This window comes from Nicotiana tabacum, chromosome 24 (assembly GCF_000715075.1).
Source record: "Nicotiana tabacum cultivar K326 chromosome 24, ASM71507v2, whole genome shotgun sequence".
NCBI classification, from domain to species: domain Eukaryota; kingdom Viridiplantae; phylum Streptophyta; class Magnoliopsida; order Solanales; family Solanaceae; genus Nicotiana; species Nicotiana tabacum.
In genome coordinates, this window is record NC_134103.1 from 19289363 (window position 1) to 19305295 (window position 15933).

Genomic DNA, 15933 nt, shown 5'->3' on the forward strand with positions numbered 1-15933 from the left:
ATCTAAGACCTTACAACTTTCTCTCTATCACTCATTTACTCTTCACTATGAAATGGAAGAATTATCAGTGAATAGGATGATGCTTTTGGTTTTATTTATGAAAGGTGGATAAATTTAAGTCTTTTTGTCAAATCTAAAAAACTAGGAAGCCTACATTTCTATTCTTTTTTCAAATGTAGTCAGCACTGCCATTCTCTTCCATGCAGCATTCTAAGTAGGTGTTTGGAAATAAAAATTGTAATTTTTGGAAAAAAGTAGTTTTGGAATTAAGTTGAAAAAGGATAATTGGAATTTGAAATTATTGCACATGCATTTCACTTAAAAAAATATTGCAGTCTTGTGAGTGGGGAAAAACTTTGTTCTAAAACTTGAAAAAACTTTGTTCAAATACTCATTTTCAAAAAATTTCCACAAACTTACAAATTTTCATGGACAAACACGTTTTGAAAAAAAATCATTGACAAACGGGTCAACTTTATTTAATTCCTATCTTTTTTACGTAATCAAAAGACAGTGATGTTTGGAAATATTCTACTTAATATTTTTATATTAGTTTTTATCAGAAAATACAAGAAAAAAGAGCTGTTAAAGTAATTTTTTTTTTGTTTTGTTAATAAGGTAGTAAATATGTTAATGTAGAAGTGACTGAAGTTTATGTTACCTTTATGGAAAGGTGCTGCCATATTATCTGCTAGCTTCTTGTGCTATGTCTTCTTTGATTCTTGAGTTGTATAGTAGTTGCATTGCATTCATTTCGTCTTATGATTTAGGACATTAAAGAGGGCGATGGTATAATGCTTTTAAATTTAAGTGTTACTTTAAATTAGAACTAATTATCATTAATAGCCTATTGAGGAAATTCTTAAAGATACCACCTCAAATGAAATGTAAAACACTTCCTTTTGCAGGTATTCTTCATTATTTCGTATCTGATATTTCTAGGTCCTTTGTTCAATCATCAATGGTAAAAGCGCAACACATGATATGTAGATTAAGTGCACATCATAAATTCGAACCTTGTTGTGTGCCCGTGTGACCAAATTTTTTTATATTTAAGTGGAGAAAGATAAAGAAGTGATGAATTTCAAACCATGTGCCAACTGGTGAAAATTTCTCGGTTATCAAAGAAAAAATGGAATCTTATATGGTTAAATAAACATAATTTTGCGACAAAAAATGATCATAGTAACTAATTCATGACGATGTCGTATGGATACATATGTTTACATCTCAGTTAAGAAAGAGCAAAAGACAAAGGTATAAGATGGACAAATTATAAAACAATTGCAATATGAATGCCCAGAAATGTGGTTGCTTTCTATGAATTATCGCTATATCGATCCTACTACGTTTCACTGTTACTATTTATTGGCTGCTGAGAAATTGAATATGGTTGTGTTCTGTTCACATGGGAATTGCAGTTGAATCCCGAACAATCTCGTATATGCATACTACATTCTCTACGGCCAACAAGACGATGATGCACCATTCTAGCAGATCTGACTTCCTATTTTGAAGAACTTCCTGAAGAAAATGAATGTTATGCTGCAAAAAAGATAATTTCGCTCAGAGATAGAAGTAGTGAAAATTACTAAAAGAATCGTCGACATAACGTTGTGAAACTACAGAGCTTACTTATCATTACATTCACATTTCACATTGCCAGTCAGCAAACATTAGTTGAAAAGAAAAAGCTGGTACAACATAGTACTGAAACAGAAGAAAGGTTGTCCATAAACATAGTCATGCCAACTGCCCAAAGTTACTTCATATCTTATCCCATTAAAAGGAACATACTAAGACCAACCAATGTATACAGAGACAGAACTAGGATTTGAAGTTTATGTGTTCTGAACTTGCCATCGAACCTATAGCTCATTTTAGTTACTTGGTTCGCGATTAAATATTTGTTCATATTCAATGAACTTCCTAATACAAATACAGGGTATAAGCAAAAGCTACTGGATTCATTTGAACTCGTAGCTAATATTGTAGCTTCGCCCCTGAATGCATATACATACAAGTGGGTGTTTGTGTGTGCATGCAAACGCATATGTGTCATAACAACTTAACTTAACTCAGCAATATCATTGACTATCATTGCCTTCTTCCAGATGATTTTCTTATTACCTTTTTTTTCCTCTGTGAGGTCCCATTTATACCAGGTCATGTCAAAACAAGGTATGATAATCTATTATTAACATTAAGAAGCAACAGAAATTTACGAGAACCTACAAATAAGATGGATCTAGTAAGGTATATAAAATAGCATAGGTCAATGGGAGATTAATACCTCGACAAACTTTAGTTTGAAGTTGAGGTTCCCAAAGCGTTGTGAGACCTCATATTCCTCCCGAAGGTACTCCAGTATCTGAGCATATTTTGCATCTCTCCAAGCAATTTCAGACCTTAACAATGAGTTGCAAAACAAGGTAAGATATTTAGAAAGATCATCAGTGATAACAAGCCTCACTACACCAACTCAATATTTAAAAGTAACAGGTAGCTGTCGCATCTTACTCTACACAAATTTCTGAAATGTGAATATTTGGTTACTCTAAAAGTACATTAAGTCATACTAGAATATATACAAGAAAAGAAGACATTCAAATCCTGAAACTTGCCGTCACTTATCCCTTTATTTCTTTTTGTCCACGCCCTACTTCTTGAACTGAAAATTCAAAGGAGCCACTTACACTTGCTTCACTTCACTAACCATAGTAATATGTAAATGTTAACCTTGTAGTCAAATTTAAACCCATCAACAAAAAACAAAGAAAAGAAACTACAAAGATAATCAAATATGATGCAATAGTTGATTTTAGAAAAGAAAACATGTGAAACACAGTTTCTCTTCTTTCACATAAGTATGTATAGTATATGTCTATATGAGTTATTGTCCCTTTTCAAAATTAACTATGCTTCTTCATTTCCTTTGACCTAATAATATCTAGTTGTCAATATAAATAGAAAAAAGAAACATAACTTGATAATCTTTTGGTCCAATAGATCAATGTTAGTGGCCAATATTATCAAAAAGAGCTGCTTTGGATTATTTCACTAGTAGAACGATATGTCTGGCACTAAACCAAAAGCTTACGAGCCAAGAAACAGTTACTCTAACGGGACCTCCCAACTGATTGGAACTGATGTACACAGTACTGAAACAAAAGCATCAGCTCAAGGCAAAACGAAGTGAAAACAATTTACGAGGCCTAAACGATGAGCGAGACAAAGACAATAGTCTGAGCGGCCAAATGAAGCCGAGAAAGCTAGAGGCTTAAACAATGACTTCCCAAAAATTTAGAGGCTCCTAAGAAGAGGACTTCTGCTATCTTTTATCCTCTAAAAATCTATCTTAAACTCTTTTGGGAAATTTGTCTTTTGAACAAGAACATGAGATTGCAAATAATCCAGAAACGAGTTTAAAATAAAAGACAATTTTTTGACAAATTCTGAGATTGCTAATAATCCAGAATCCCCAAAAGGCGAGTTTGGCTTCTTCTTGCAGGAGTCTTTGAGAGCCCCAAAAAACATATCTGAGATTGCAAACATAATAGAGCTTGAATTTTCCTAAACATTGAGACGTTGAGTGGCTACAAGCTTGTCTATACCTTGATTACCACGCACAGAGTCCCAATGCAAATGAAAGTTTAGAAATTGTAACCAAAACTAGCAAGTCTAAATAAACCTTAAGAGAATTTGTTCATCAAATGTAAGAATCAGGACCATGTTCAGGTAGTTCACCGCCACAAATATAGGTTGAAGGCAAATTTTAGTCCAAATGATAACAAGTCTCACATTTATTAAATGGACATGATGGTCTATTCATTATTTTATCTCTAACCAAGATCTGACCAAAAAGGATTTTTTCCTTTCTGAAAGGAAGAAGTATAACATGTTGGACTAAATGCGAGAACTAAATAGGGGAGCAGTACTTAACCACTCTTAGGAATAGGGGAGCAGTACTTAACCACTCTTAGGAATAGGGGAGCAGTACTTAACCACTCTTAGGAATAGGGGAGCAGTACTTAACCACTCTTAGGAATAGAAAAAGCATACAAAGGCATGTTCAAGGTATTACCTTTCAAAGAGACCAACTTTCAAAATTACATCAGCTATATTTGAATTAGCCTTGCCCACAAGTTGAAACAATTTCTTCCTGTCCATCGTGAAAGTGCCCGTTTTCTCCATTTCACGATTTATCCCAGCAAACTCTTCAACCATACCATCAACCTACAAGCAGAACGATATCCAATTTCACTAAAGTTAGGTTTACTAACCGGTATCTTTCTACTTATCATTACCATTTTGTGCGTCATTGTTTTATTGAAGCATGCTTCTCAGCTTTGAAAGATCATGGCAATAAGAGCTGTATGATTTAACAGTTACAATCAGTTGGTTCAAGCATAAACAAGTATCTGGAATATGTACCTGTGAGACAAAGTAATCAAGGGCAATGCTTTGGCCAAGCACACTGCCAATTATACGGATACTATCTGTGTCCAATTTTTTCAGAACTATGTGATCTGCACCTCCCTGCATATCCTCAACCAGCAATGGCTTCTCTTTTACAGCATAATCTGATAGAATGTGAAGAGGCCTTCATCATTAGAGAAATGTAGACGGTAGAAAGATGTTTGAAGAGCATGTTACAAGTGCGCAGTAAAGATGCAGCATTTGGCACGTATATTTTTGTATTAAATGAAAGTAAATGACCAGAAAATATGTAAACAACATCTTGGATTAGGCACTGCTCGAAATACCACATAGAAATCATTTGCTTTTCGTTCTCTTCAGTCCAAGCTAGCTCCCAGTATCACATCATTGACCTTAATTAGCTGGCCGAAATTGTTAGTTGCTAAACCAACCATGTTTATATTAGTCTACGATACGTAGTTAATGAAATAAGATCTTCCACATGCTTAATTAGTCAACTCAAACTTCTTTTCCATTTTTTTTCCTTTTCCCCACTTTTTCCTACAGGTGGAGAGGAAGGTGCAGAGACTCCTAACAAGTGTATTAAGGGGTGCTCCTTTAATACATATACAACTGCAGAAGACCAGAAAATAAAATTATGCCATTTCACATAAAGAAAAAACTAACCATCTTTTTTCATCTCACGAAGCAACCCAGATGCATATCTTCTCACAATTTGCAAGTAGTACTCAACATCGTCGTCCTCCACATTAAACAGCACAGCTGAACCATACTGGAATACAACCATGTAACTGCAACTATTTGTCTTTTCGCCAAATCCACGGGCCTGAAAATAAAGGGCACGCTATGATGAAAGGCCCAGTGCATTGATAAGGTCCATTCAGGCACAAGAGTTTCATATATGATGCTAAGCTACTCTAAATAGATGGTGCTATCATGCCAAATTAAACTCACCGCAAAAGAACAGAGCAAAACCCAGAAAAAACATAAGCTCCTCTGTTATTAATTATGGGCAAAGAAGTGGCTATACAAGAGAGAATTAAACAAGTATTATGCCAAAGACAACTGATGGTTTAAAAATAACAAAGAATGAAAACTCTTAATTATTTTGTTTTTTAAAAATAAATAAATAAATAAATAAAGACTGCAAACTGTTCCGTGAAGAGGTTAAAAAGACATTAAGCTCAACTGGCCAACCAAAAAATGGATTAACGTAGGCTAAATAGGCAAATCATTAGTCTTCATTTTTATCAGTTCAAATGAATGAGCAAAAGATCAACCAAAACATAAGAGCAAGATGGCCACCTTCTATTTCTCGTGTGGTGCAGTAGCCATTATTGTACAACCATTCAGCAAAAGGTTGAGTTGCACCTAAATACTCGCAACTTTGCGAACTCGCCTAGTGGTCTCAGTAAGTCCAGTCAGCTACATCAGGCCAGCTGACAGAACTACTGAAGTGCCCCCTGAACTAATTGGTCACCTATAACAGGCTCACTAACTCTACTTGGGGCGTGGAGTACCTGTGTACATATAAAGCCATCGCCCTGACTCACTAAAGCTACAAGGCATGCACGCACGCAACCTTTGGTTTATGTTACATAACACCTCTACAAGAAATAAATACCAAAAATCAAGTTCTACTATTTCACTTTTTGAAGGTGTCTATATAAATTAGGTTGCTTGCTGCTTTTATTTTTTGCTTCAAAAGAGCAGCAGAATGAAGAAGAATTTGGACATGAGCATAGACTCTGGAATCTCAGTGAATTTAAGGGTAGTGAATAGTTGTTATTGTGTGAAAGCATAAGCCATATTTATTACCGAGGAAACCATAAATTAGCTGAAAAGAAAAAACTATTAATTAAATATGAACATAATCCTTGATTGTATTTGAAGTTCGGAAAATGTCCAAATATGCCCTTGTACTATACAAAATTGAGCACATTTGCCCTTCATTAATACTTTAGCTCAAATATACCCTTACCGTCACATAGTTGGTCCATATATGCCCTTAGAGTTACACAGTTGGCTCATATATGCCCTTTTCGAAACGAAATTCACCCAAACTAATTAGCTCTTTCATTAATTGTATTAAAGTGTATTACAAACACTATTTCCTTTTTATTAGTACTTTTTTTTTCTTTACCTTTCTTTTTTCTTTTCTTCTTTTTTTTTTTCTTTTTCTTTCTCCCTTATCCGTTTCCTCCATTACTGATGTCTTCTCCATTTTCGTCACCAATTTCACTTGACAAAACTCATGAATTCCAATTACTAAGAAAATTCTCCCATAAGAATATTTTTATAGATCATATGTTTGTCAATTTTTTAATTTTTACTGAACATATATTTAGTTCTAAAAAATTTAACAAAGTAAGATTGAAATAATATTTATGTAACAAAAAATCCAAACAATCCGACAAAACCGAACAATCCAAACCGATATAATTGGTTTGGTTTAGTTTTGATAAAAACCGAACCAACCCGTTCCATGTACACCCCTAATTTACATAGTTAATAAAAAAATAAAAAATGTTCAGCTGAAAAAAGATGAAAACAGACTAACAACTCAAATTTATAACACTACAACTTAACTCTAGGCTTTTAATCATTAAATTATCTTTCTGGAAACAATTTAAATATTTTGGTCTTTTGAGTATTATTAAAGGTTGAGATGTTTTTATTATTTTAATGTGTAAACCATAATTTTTGGAATAATTTAATTTCGTTTATTTAGAGGGCCAGTGAAATTGGAACTTGATTACCTTATGGGAGAATTTTTTTAGTAATTGGAATTCATGAGTTTTGTCAAGTGAAATTGGTGACGAAAATGGAGAAGACATCAGTAATGGAGAAAACAGACAAGGGAGAAAGAAAAAGGAAAAAAAAAGAGAAGAAAAGAAAAAAGAAGAAAGAAAAGCGAAAGGTAAAAAAACAAAAAGTACTAATAAAAAGGAAATAGTGTTTGTAATACACTTTAATACAATTAACGAAAGAGCTAATTAGTTTGGGTGAATTCCGTTTCGAAAAGGGCATATATGGGCCAACTGTGTAACTCTAAGGGCATATATGGACCAACTATGTGACGGCAAGGGCATATTTGAGCTAAAGTATTAACGAAGGGCAAATGTGCTCAATTTCGTATAGTACAAGGGCATATTTGGACCTTTGCCCTTTGAAGTTTGAAGAATTCAACTGTTTCTTGGTATGTACTTGGAGTAACAGGTCCTCCTCTTAATCTTCTACTGATGTTAGTACTTAGTATATCCTCTTCTATCATGATCGACATATGGAATTTGCTTCTCAAGTTCAAGACTAAATAGATGTTTTCTCTACTACAAAGTTGAGAAACGGATGAGAACTTCATGAACATGATTAATCTACTCTACTATCATGTTAATCCAACTAACAAGGCTCATTATTATCCATAAAAGCAATAGGATCCTACCAAAATCCCTCATGACAGTAACATGATTATTTCTTGACCAAATATATGTGCACGTATAATAAGGGTTTGAAACAATCTTGAAAGATGCACTTCTAATGACAGAGACATGAAATCGTTACTACAGGACATAACAACAAAACTGCAATATGGTGTATAGAATTTCTTCTTACAGAATTTTGTGATAGAAGATTTAAAAATCTGAGGGCTATATGATTCGGTGAACGGGACGATGATGGAAGAACATCTGCTGAATTTTCAGCTTGCATGCGCTTCAAATCAATACTGCCAAAATGAGTAATCTGAGAAAGCAGGAAATAAAGAAGAAAAGGCATTGATTGAAATAGTGAAAGAGGTAGCGAATCCCAAAGCACAAAATATACAGGACGAGCTAATCTGTTAGTAACCAAAAAGAAAAAGCACGGCAACAAATTGCCAGTAATTTACTGTAAAAGAATTTGAGATTTCATCCGAAAACTTTAAAACAAATTGATGGAATGGACCAGCATCTTTATAAATTGTTTGGAAGCCTTTATTCCCTGTGCGACACTATATAGTTCAACACCGTCGCACACAAAAAGCTAATGTCATTAGAGTAGGCACATTTTTATTTATTTCTATTAGTTCTACAACAAACCCCATCACTTGCAGGCCTGATCCTGTTGTTAGGCCAAGTACATGGGATTTTTTTATAGGTGGCGATGAGACTCCGACCCAAGACTCATCTGCCTGCTTTGTTACCATGTAAAAGGATCTGAGCATCCAATCCAAAATCTTAAGAAAATAGGAGGAGTGGTCCAAGCTCTTTCTAACCTTTTTGGATGCCTTTTTATGTCTGATTGGGGACAATATATAATTCAAAATTCAGAAATGGAACACACACATACACACACATTGTTGCAATAACCACCAAATATACGGAGTGCAACATGCAACTTAGAATGACAGATCATGAGTGAGTGCCATTTAGTCTGGACATCTATTTATGGGGGGGGACCTTTTAACAATCATTTACAGATTTACCTAGCTTTGAATTTTGCCTCTTTTTCTTTGATAAGGAAAGATAATTTTTTAAAAACGAAAAGGGAGAAATACAGAGCCTCCATTATAGCCTTAGAGAATCCAAAAAAATCGAAAAGTTGCATCATACTATCTAACATGTCAAATAAAATGTTGTGGCTTTAAGAAAAATGCTCTAACTTCTACCTTATTAAAAGAAAAAAACAAACAAACGAATGAACAAATAAATATGCTCTGGCTTCTATAGTGGACGGAAAATAATGTTTGCTCAGAGGTTAACTGATAAACCAAATCAAATCTCAAGTCTTTTGCTCACTAAACGGCATTACTTCCCCACATGAAAGTGTTCTATGCACCCTATCGATATATGGGAAAAGCATCGCAAGTTCCTAAGCCAGTCAGGAGCAGAGCTAAAGGTAATGAAGGGGATTCAATTGAATCCCCTTCATCCGGAAATTACACTGTGCAAGTAGGGTAAAATAATTTATTTTTTTGTATATATCTAAACTATTGAATTCCCTTAACATACAAGAAGCTACAAGGTATAGAATTTTGCATTTTTGCATATTTTTGAATCCCCTTGTTAGTCACTAACTATCATCAAATGACCTCTTGCAGTCATTTCTAAGGCAGGAAAAAATGCAGTTAAACCAGCAAGCCTTAAGCAATTAAGCTTGAACACCATGTCCCAAGGCCATATATTTTTTTTTTTTTTTATGATTAATGTATCCGGACCAGCTGCACCTCAACTATTTCATTGGGTACCTATTAACACCCACCAGCACAAGTATCAAGTAATTCTGCTCATCAAGGCTTGAGCAGATAGGAAGAAATCGTCTAGCATTTTGTGTCTCCACAGGGATTCGAACACGACACCTCATCGTTCTCCACCCACTTCACTTCATTGACCGCTAGGCCACATCACTGGCCATAATTCTAGGATTCGAAGCACACATTTTACCGTACCACTACCTTAAATCTTTACTAAGCAGACCAAAAAAGCAAATCATACAAGGGTGTTAAAAAATCGTTTCTTGATTCATTCCCAATAACAAACACCCTCCTCTCGGGAAAAAACCCTTATTTTTAAGCAATATAAACCATAAAAATGAAACAAACGAAGAAATCACAAATCAGTCCAAGCCAAAAGGGAGATTAAAAAGAACCTGGTGCAAAGGAAGTAAGCTTTAACGGGAATTATTCCAATTTCCTCATCATCAGTAAGCTTATGGGCGTTATTTTTATACTCAAAATCATCCACATATTGTGGATATGTAGCTGGTGCTGCAGAAAATGACCTGAAATTCAAAAATTGAATTCTGGGTTGTACTGAAGATGATGATGAAAATATGTGGATTTTGTGAAGTGGGGTTTGAGGGATTGATCTAGATTTGGCTGCAACAATACGAGCTACAAAATTAGTAGCAGCTCTCCATCTCCCCATTAACTGGGTATTTAGGGTCTGCTAATCCTTTTCTGGGCACGATGTGTTTGTTCTATTGTTTCAATGAAGTCCCAAAGTGCTAGAGCCAATACTGATTGGCCGACGGGACTTCTCTTTGTTCTCTTTTCTTTCTTTTTTGCCAAGTCAACATCTAGCTCGTGTGGTGGAAAATAATACTTTGTGGGAAGAAAACAAAATAACAATCACAACATCTATTGAGCACTTCTAGGTAACTTTTCCATTATTTATTTATATCTATATATATACTATATTAAAAGTACTAATACCCTTATCGAAATATCGTCGTCTTTTTTATCCTTTTAAAATAGAACTCGCACTAGATAAAATAGTCATTTGATTATATCCCTAATATTTAGAAATAGTCATTTAATTAATTATCTATTATTTAGGAATAACCATTTAATTATTTTTCTAATATTTAAGACTTTTTAATCTACTAAAATTTTGCTTATTAATAATTTCCTTTTCAATTTCCTGTTATTTAAGAATAGTCACTTTTTTCTAATACTTAAAACTTTAGATCAATTAAAATTTCACCTAACAAAAAGTATTTTCTTGTTTGACGATGTAAAACATACGACTACTATAATTCTTAGTTATGCTATCTAATACTTATAACCTTGAAGTCTGAATTACAAAAAGAAAATTTCTGAATATGGTGCTAAGTAAAGGCACATAGACTTCGAAGACTACTTAACCAAAAGCTTCAAATGTGTTCAATATAAAAGAGTAATAATAATCACTATATAAATAATAAAATTAATTAAGAATTTAATATTTTTGATGAACTAATATATAAGATTTTGATGTCTACTATCTTTTTTCCTATAATTTTTAACCTTGTACAAATTCTATTTCATTCTAGAAAGAATTTCATTAGAATTAATTCATCATGTTGAAAAATATAGTAAAAAAGAACATAACACTAAATAAATATACTATTAAAAGACTTAATTTTTCTAGATGCAAAAATATTTGATTCCTTGAGCAATTTCAAATACTCTTTCTATTGTAAGAGTATATTTTTGTTAACTGGATGGAAGAAATTAAATACACAAAATTCTTTTTCAAAGTCAAAAGCATGTAAAATGCATGACTCATAAAAACAAGTGTCACGATCCAAAAATTCTTGGTCGTGATGGCACCTAACTCAACCCGCTAGGTAAGCCAACTAACAGACAATATAACTCAACAGAGATTATAAGAAAATAAAGAATAGATAACTGAACATTTACAATTTACCCAAGACCTAGTAGTACGACTCATGAGCTTCTAAGATTTAGAATTTACAAAGCTGGTACGAATAAATATACGTTCTGTTTGAATGATACATAAACAGAATAGTAAAATCTAAGCTGCCAAGGACAAGAGGCAGCTATACCCGGAATGCGCGAACATCTTCCGAATCAGCACCCGACATCACCAGCAACTTCGCTCCAGAAATCTGTACACATCGTATAAAAGTGTAGTATCGGTACAACCGACCCCATGTATTGATAAGTATTTTGTCTAACCTCGCCGAAGTAGTCACGATGCTTTTAGTTAAAAGATGCTTATTATTATAACTTGTACATTAAATTAACAGTAAAAGCAGTTCAAAGCATAACAGATAAAAGAACCATATATAACTCTGCGAGACAGTCAACAATTACTAAAAGGAATCACAGTAGAAGATTTACAGTCTTTCTTGGTATGAGAAGTATATCCAAGATATCAAGTCAAACGACACGGTGACAACCCACGTGGGTTCAACTCATCCTCCCAAATGTACGAGTAACAGAACCAATCAGATGACAGAAATATCGTTAACATGAATTACAAAGTAGGAAATACGCAAGTAACAACAACGGATAAGGATACATATGTGGGCACAATAAAAGACTAAGCGGAAAGTACGTGAGTAATAACAACAATTGGAAAACAAGGAATATCAACTTCAATTAACTAGCATATTGGAGGCCTAAGTACAAATATAACAAATAAGAAGGAAATACATAATCTTTACAAGTTGACAAATAAGGGCATGAATGGCTAGCATGGTGGAAGGCTTATACTAAAGTGCAATAGAATAAATACGATGTGAGCATAATTATAAAAGCATGCAATAGGCATGGTATTCACAAGTTAAGCAAGTAGAAGATATGAGCAACACAACAACAATTGAGATAGAGATCAATGACAGGACAATAGCAACGGGTCACGTCATATCTATAATTATAACAATAACAGTTCAAGGTAAAGACATGAACGTATACACGGAAGACTAATATCAAACATAATGCATGTCCGTCATCCTTGCCTGCACGGAAATACCCATCGTGCCATGACCTCACGATAACATACAATCATAACAATATAAATGAAATGGCACCGCATCATCCTTCGTGCTTTTACTCTCAAATGATATGGCACGGCATCACCCTTCGTGCTTTTACTCTCAAATGATATGGCACGGCATCACCCTTCGGTCACTGTAATGACCCGACCGATTATTTTGAGCATTTACACTTTGCTCGGTTGTTTGAGGGCATGAGTAGCTCCGTATGATGTATTATGACTTATGTGAATCGTCGGTTTTGGTTTACAAGTTATTCGAAAATTGATTTGGAAGAATAATCCTCAACTAGAAGCTCTAAATTAGAAAGGTTTGACCGAGTTTGACTTTTAGTATTTGGCCTCGGTTGGGATTTCTGACGGTTTCGTTAGCTCCGTTGGGTGATTTTGGACTTAGTAGCACGTCCGGATTGTGATTTGGAGGCCCGCAGTAGAATTTGACATGAATCAGTCAAAGTTGGAATTTTAGAAAGTTTGACCAGGAGTAGACTTTTTGATATCGAAGTCGAATTTCGATTCCGGAAGTTGGAACAGGTCCGTAATTCAAAAATTAAGGTCAATCAGACGTGATTTGATAGGTTTCGGCATCGGTTGTGGAAGTTGAAGTTTCAAAGTTCATTGATTTCGAATTGAGGTGTGATTCATCATTTCAATATTATTATGTGTGTTTTGAGGCCTCGGGTAGGTTTGTATTATATTATGGGACTTGCTGGTATATTTGGACGGGGACGCGAGGGGTTCGGGCGTGTTTCGGATTGATTTCGGTCTATTTTTCCTACATTTTTCACTGTTGTGTTAGTTTGCGCAGGTACGATGGTCGCAAAAGCGAGAAGAGGAGTCGCAGAAGCGAGAAGAGGCTGGGTGAGGTAGACAGCAGAAGCGGATTTTTGTAGCGCACCTGCGTGCGCGCAGATGCAGGATTTGGATCGCAGGTGCATATGGTTTCACAGCAGCGAAATTTAACATCTGCAGGTGTGGGGATTTCTAGGCAAGGCTATTTTCGCATAAGCGAAGTTTTTACCGCAGATGCGGTAGTCGCAGATGTGGTGATCGCAGATGCGACTAGTTGTCCGCAAATGCGGAAAGTGCTGGGCAGAATTATAAAAATCGAGGGTTTTGTTCTTTCTTAATATTTTGAGATGTGGGACTCGGATTAAGGCGATTTTTGAAGCAAATTTCATCACAAGGATTGGGGTAAGTATTCTCTACTCAACTTTGATTACATTTCATGAATCTATCTTCATTTTTGGCAATTGGTTGAGGAATTTTAAAGAGAAATTAGGGTTTTTGCCCTAAAGTTGCATAATATGAATTTTTGAGTTTTAAACATCGATTTTGGAGTCGGATTTGAGTGTAACTAGTATGGTTGGACTCGTAATTAAATGAGTTATTGGATTTTGGGAGTTTCATCAGGTTCCGAGGTGCGGGCCTGGGTGTGATTTTTGGTTGGATTTGGGATTTGATTTAGGATTCGATCTTTATAATTTGGAATTGTTTTCTTGGGCTTTATTTGATGTATTTGAGTTGCTTTTGGCTAGTTTTGAGTCGTTCGGAGATCGCTACATGCGTGATGGAATTCTTGGAGCATGGCTTGGCTTTCTCGGTATTGGAATTGGCTTGTTCGAGGTAAGAAACTCTTCTAATCTTGGAGCTGAGGGTACGAAAAACCGAAATACGTGTTATGTGATTTGTGTTGAGGTGACGCACATGCTAGGTGACGGGTGTGTGGGCGTGCACCATGTGAATTGGGACTCTATTGTTTCCATGGCACTGAATAATGGTCCTATTTTGTTGATATCCGTATTTTCACCATGTGATAAAGTAATTGAGTTGTCAATCATGCTATATATCATGTTAAGGCTTTATGCCGATACTGTTGGGACCCATAGTGGTCGTTTCTTGCTGTCATCTCACTAATTTCATTGATATTTCATACTCAGTCATATTCACGCATTCATATCATATCTCAGTCTTGTTATTTATTTATTGATACATCATATCATTGTTGTCGGGCTAGTTTCATGATATTGTGAGCCCGTGAGTGAGACTGGAGAGATTGATGACTGAGTGAGGCCGAGAGCCTGATTATGAGTGACAGTTATGGGATCGGGTTGCACGCCGCAACATGCTATATTGATTTATGCCTGGATCTGACTTATGATAGCGCTTGGGCTGTAGGAGCCCCTCCGGAGTCTGTACACACCCCTAGTGAGCGCGGTTGATATTACTAAGGGATGGATCTTCCCTGGACATGGATCTTATCCAAAGCATTTTATACCTGGAGATGGATCTTCTCCACGGGCCGGATTGGCCTTCCTCGGTACTGAGTGACTGATGGTCAGTGATGTATATATTCTGGGATGGATCTTCCCTGAGCCGTATGGGCCATATACAGTACCGAGTGGTTGAGCATGATGAGTGAAAAGTGTGAGACAGTGAGATTGAGTACTCTGAGAGTATGAGTACATGATTCATCTCTGAGATACATGGCATTGGCATGCACACATAACATACATGCATAGAGATGCATTTTTCCTCATGTTGTACGGTATCACATCATTCATGATTATTTTTTCACACATTGATATGTGGGCATATAGAGGTATTTCACACTTGCTATCTGGAAAAAAAATAAAATATCTTATTTATTGTAGAAAGGATATTTGAAAAAAATTATAATTTTCAAACTTACTCGTATTTTTGGCATTTTCGGTAAAAGATTGGATTTTTACTAAGATACTTGAAAAGCATGACTATTTTTTGGAACTGTGTACGAGCTGAGCATTTTACTTCTGCGATACATCTTTTATTACTTGTATTATGCTGTTATGAACTGTTGTGGGATATTGGTATTGGACCCGACATTGTGTTAGCTCGTCACTACTTTTAACCTAAGGTTAGGTTTGTTACTTACTCAGTATATGGGGTCGGTTGTACTGATACTACACTTCTGCACATTGCGTACAAATGTTGACTGATATTGTTGTTGTGCGCGATGGTTGCCGGATTTGAAGATGTACCTGTGTTCCTATTATAGCTGCCTCTTGATCATGGTAGCCTTAGATTCATAAAACTCTGTTTATGTACTTTTCAAACAGATGATGTATTTATTTCATACTAGCTTTGTATACTCTATTCTTAGAAGCTCATGATTTGTACTACCAGTTATTGAAAAAAGTATAAGATTAAGATTTTTCCTTACTTAAATTGTTTAAATAATTGTATTTGAATTGAA

General features: G+C 35.1%; 1 protein-coding gene across 1 annotated transcript; it reads right to left on the minus strand.

Moving 5' to 3' along the window:
- Positions 1-1118: 1118 nt before the first annotated feature.
- LOC107772191 (protein RETARDED ROOT GROWTH, mitochondrial-like) lies at positions 1119-10489 on the minus strand. The gene is made up of 7 exons (XM_016591688.2): positions 10066-10489; positions 8053-8164; positions 5107-5266; positions 4435-4583; positions 4085-4236; positions 2294-2408; positions 1119-1545 (listed from the first exon to the last, which is right to left on the minus strand). Exons 1-7 carry the CDS (start codon positions 10341-10343, stop codon positions 1405-1407), a joined length of 1107 nt encoding a protein of 368 aa, XP_016447174.1. The 5' UTR covers positions 10344-10489; the 3' UTR covers positions 1119-1404.
- Positions 10490-15933: the final 5444 nt, after the last annotated feature.

Excerpts from the sequence above, each read along its gene's own strand:
- LOC107772191 (XM_016591688.2), bottom strand. The coding sequence starts at position 10,343 with ATGGGGAGATGGAGAGCTGCTACTAATTTTGTAGCTCGTATTGTTGCA. Across the intron at positions 8,165-10,065 it reads GCTTACTTCCTTTGCACCAG|TATTGATTTGAAGCGCATGC; the intron begins GTTCTTTTTAAT and ends TCATTTTGGCAG. Across the intron at positions 4,584-5,106 it reads TCGTGAGATGAAAAAAGATG|ATTATGCTGTAAAAGAGAAG; the intron begins GTTAGTTTTTTC and ends ACATTCTATCAG.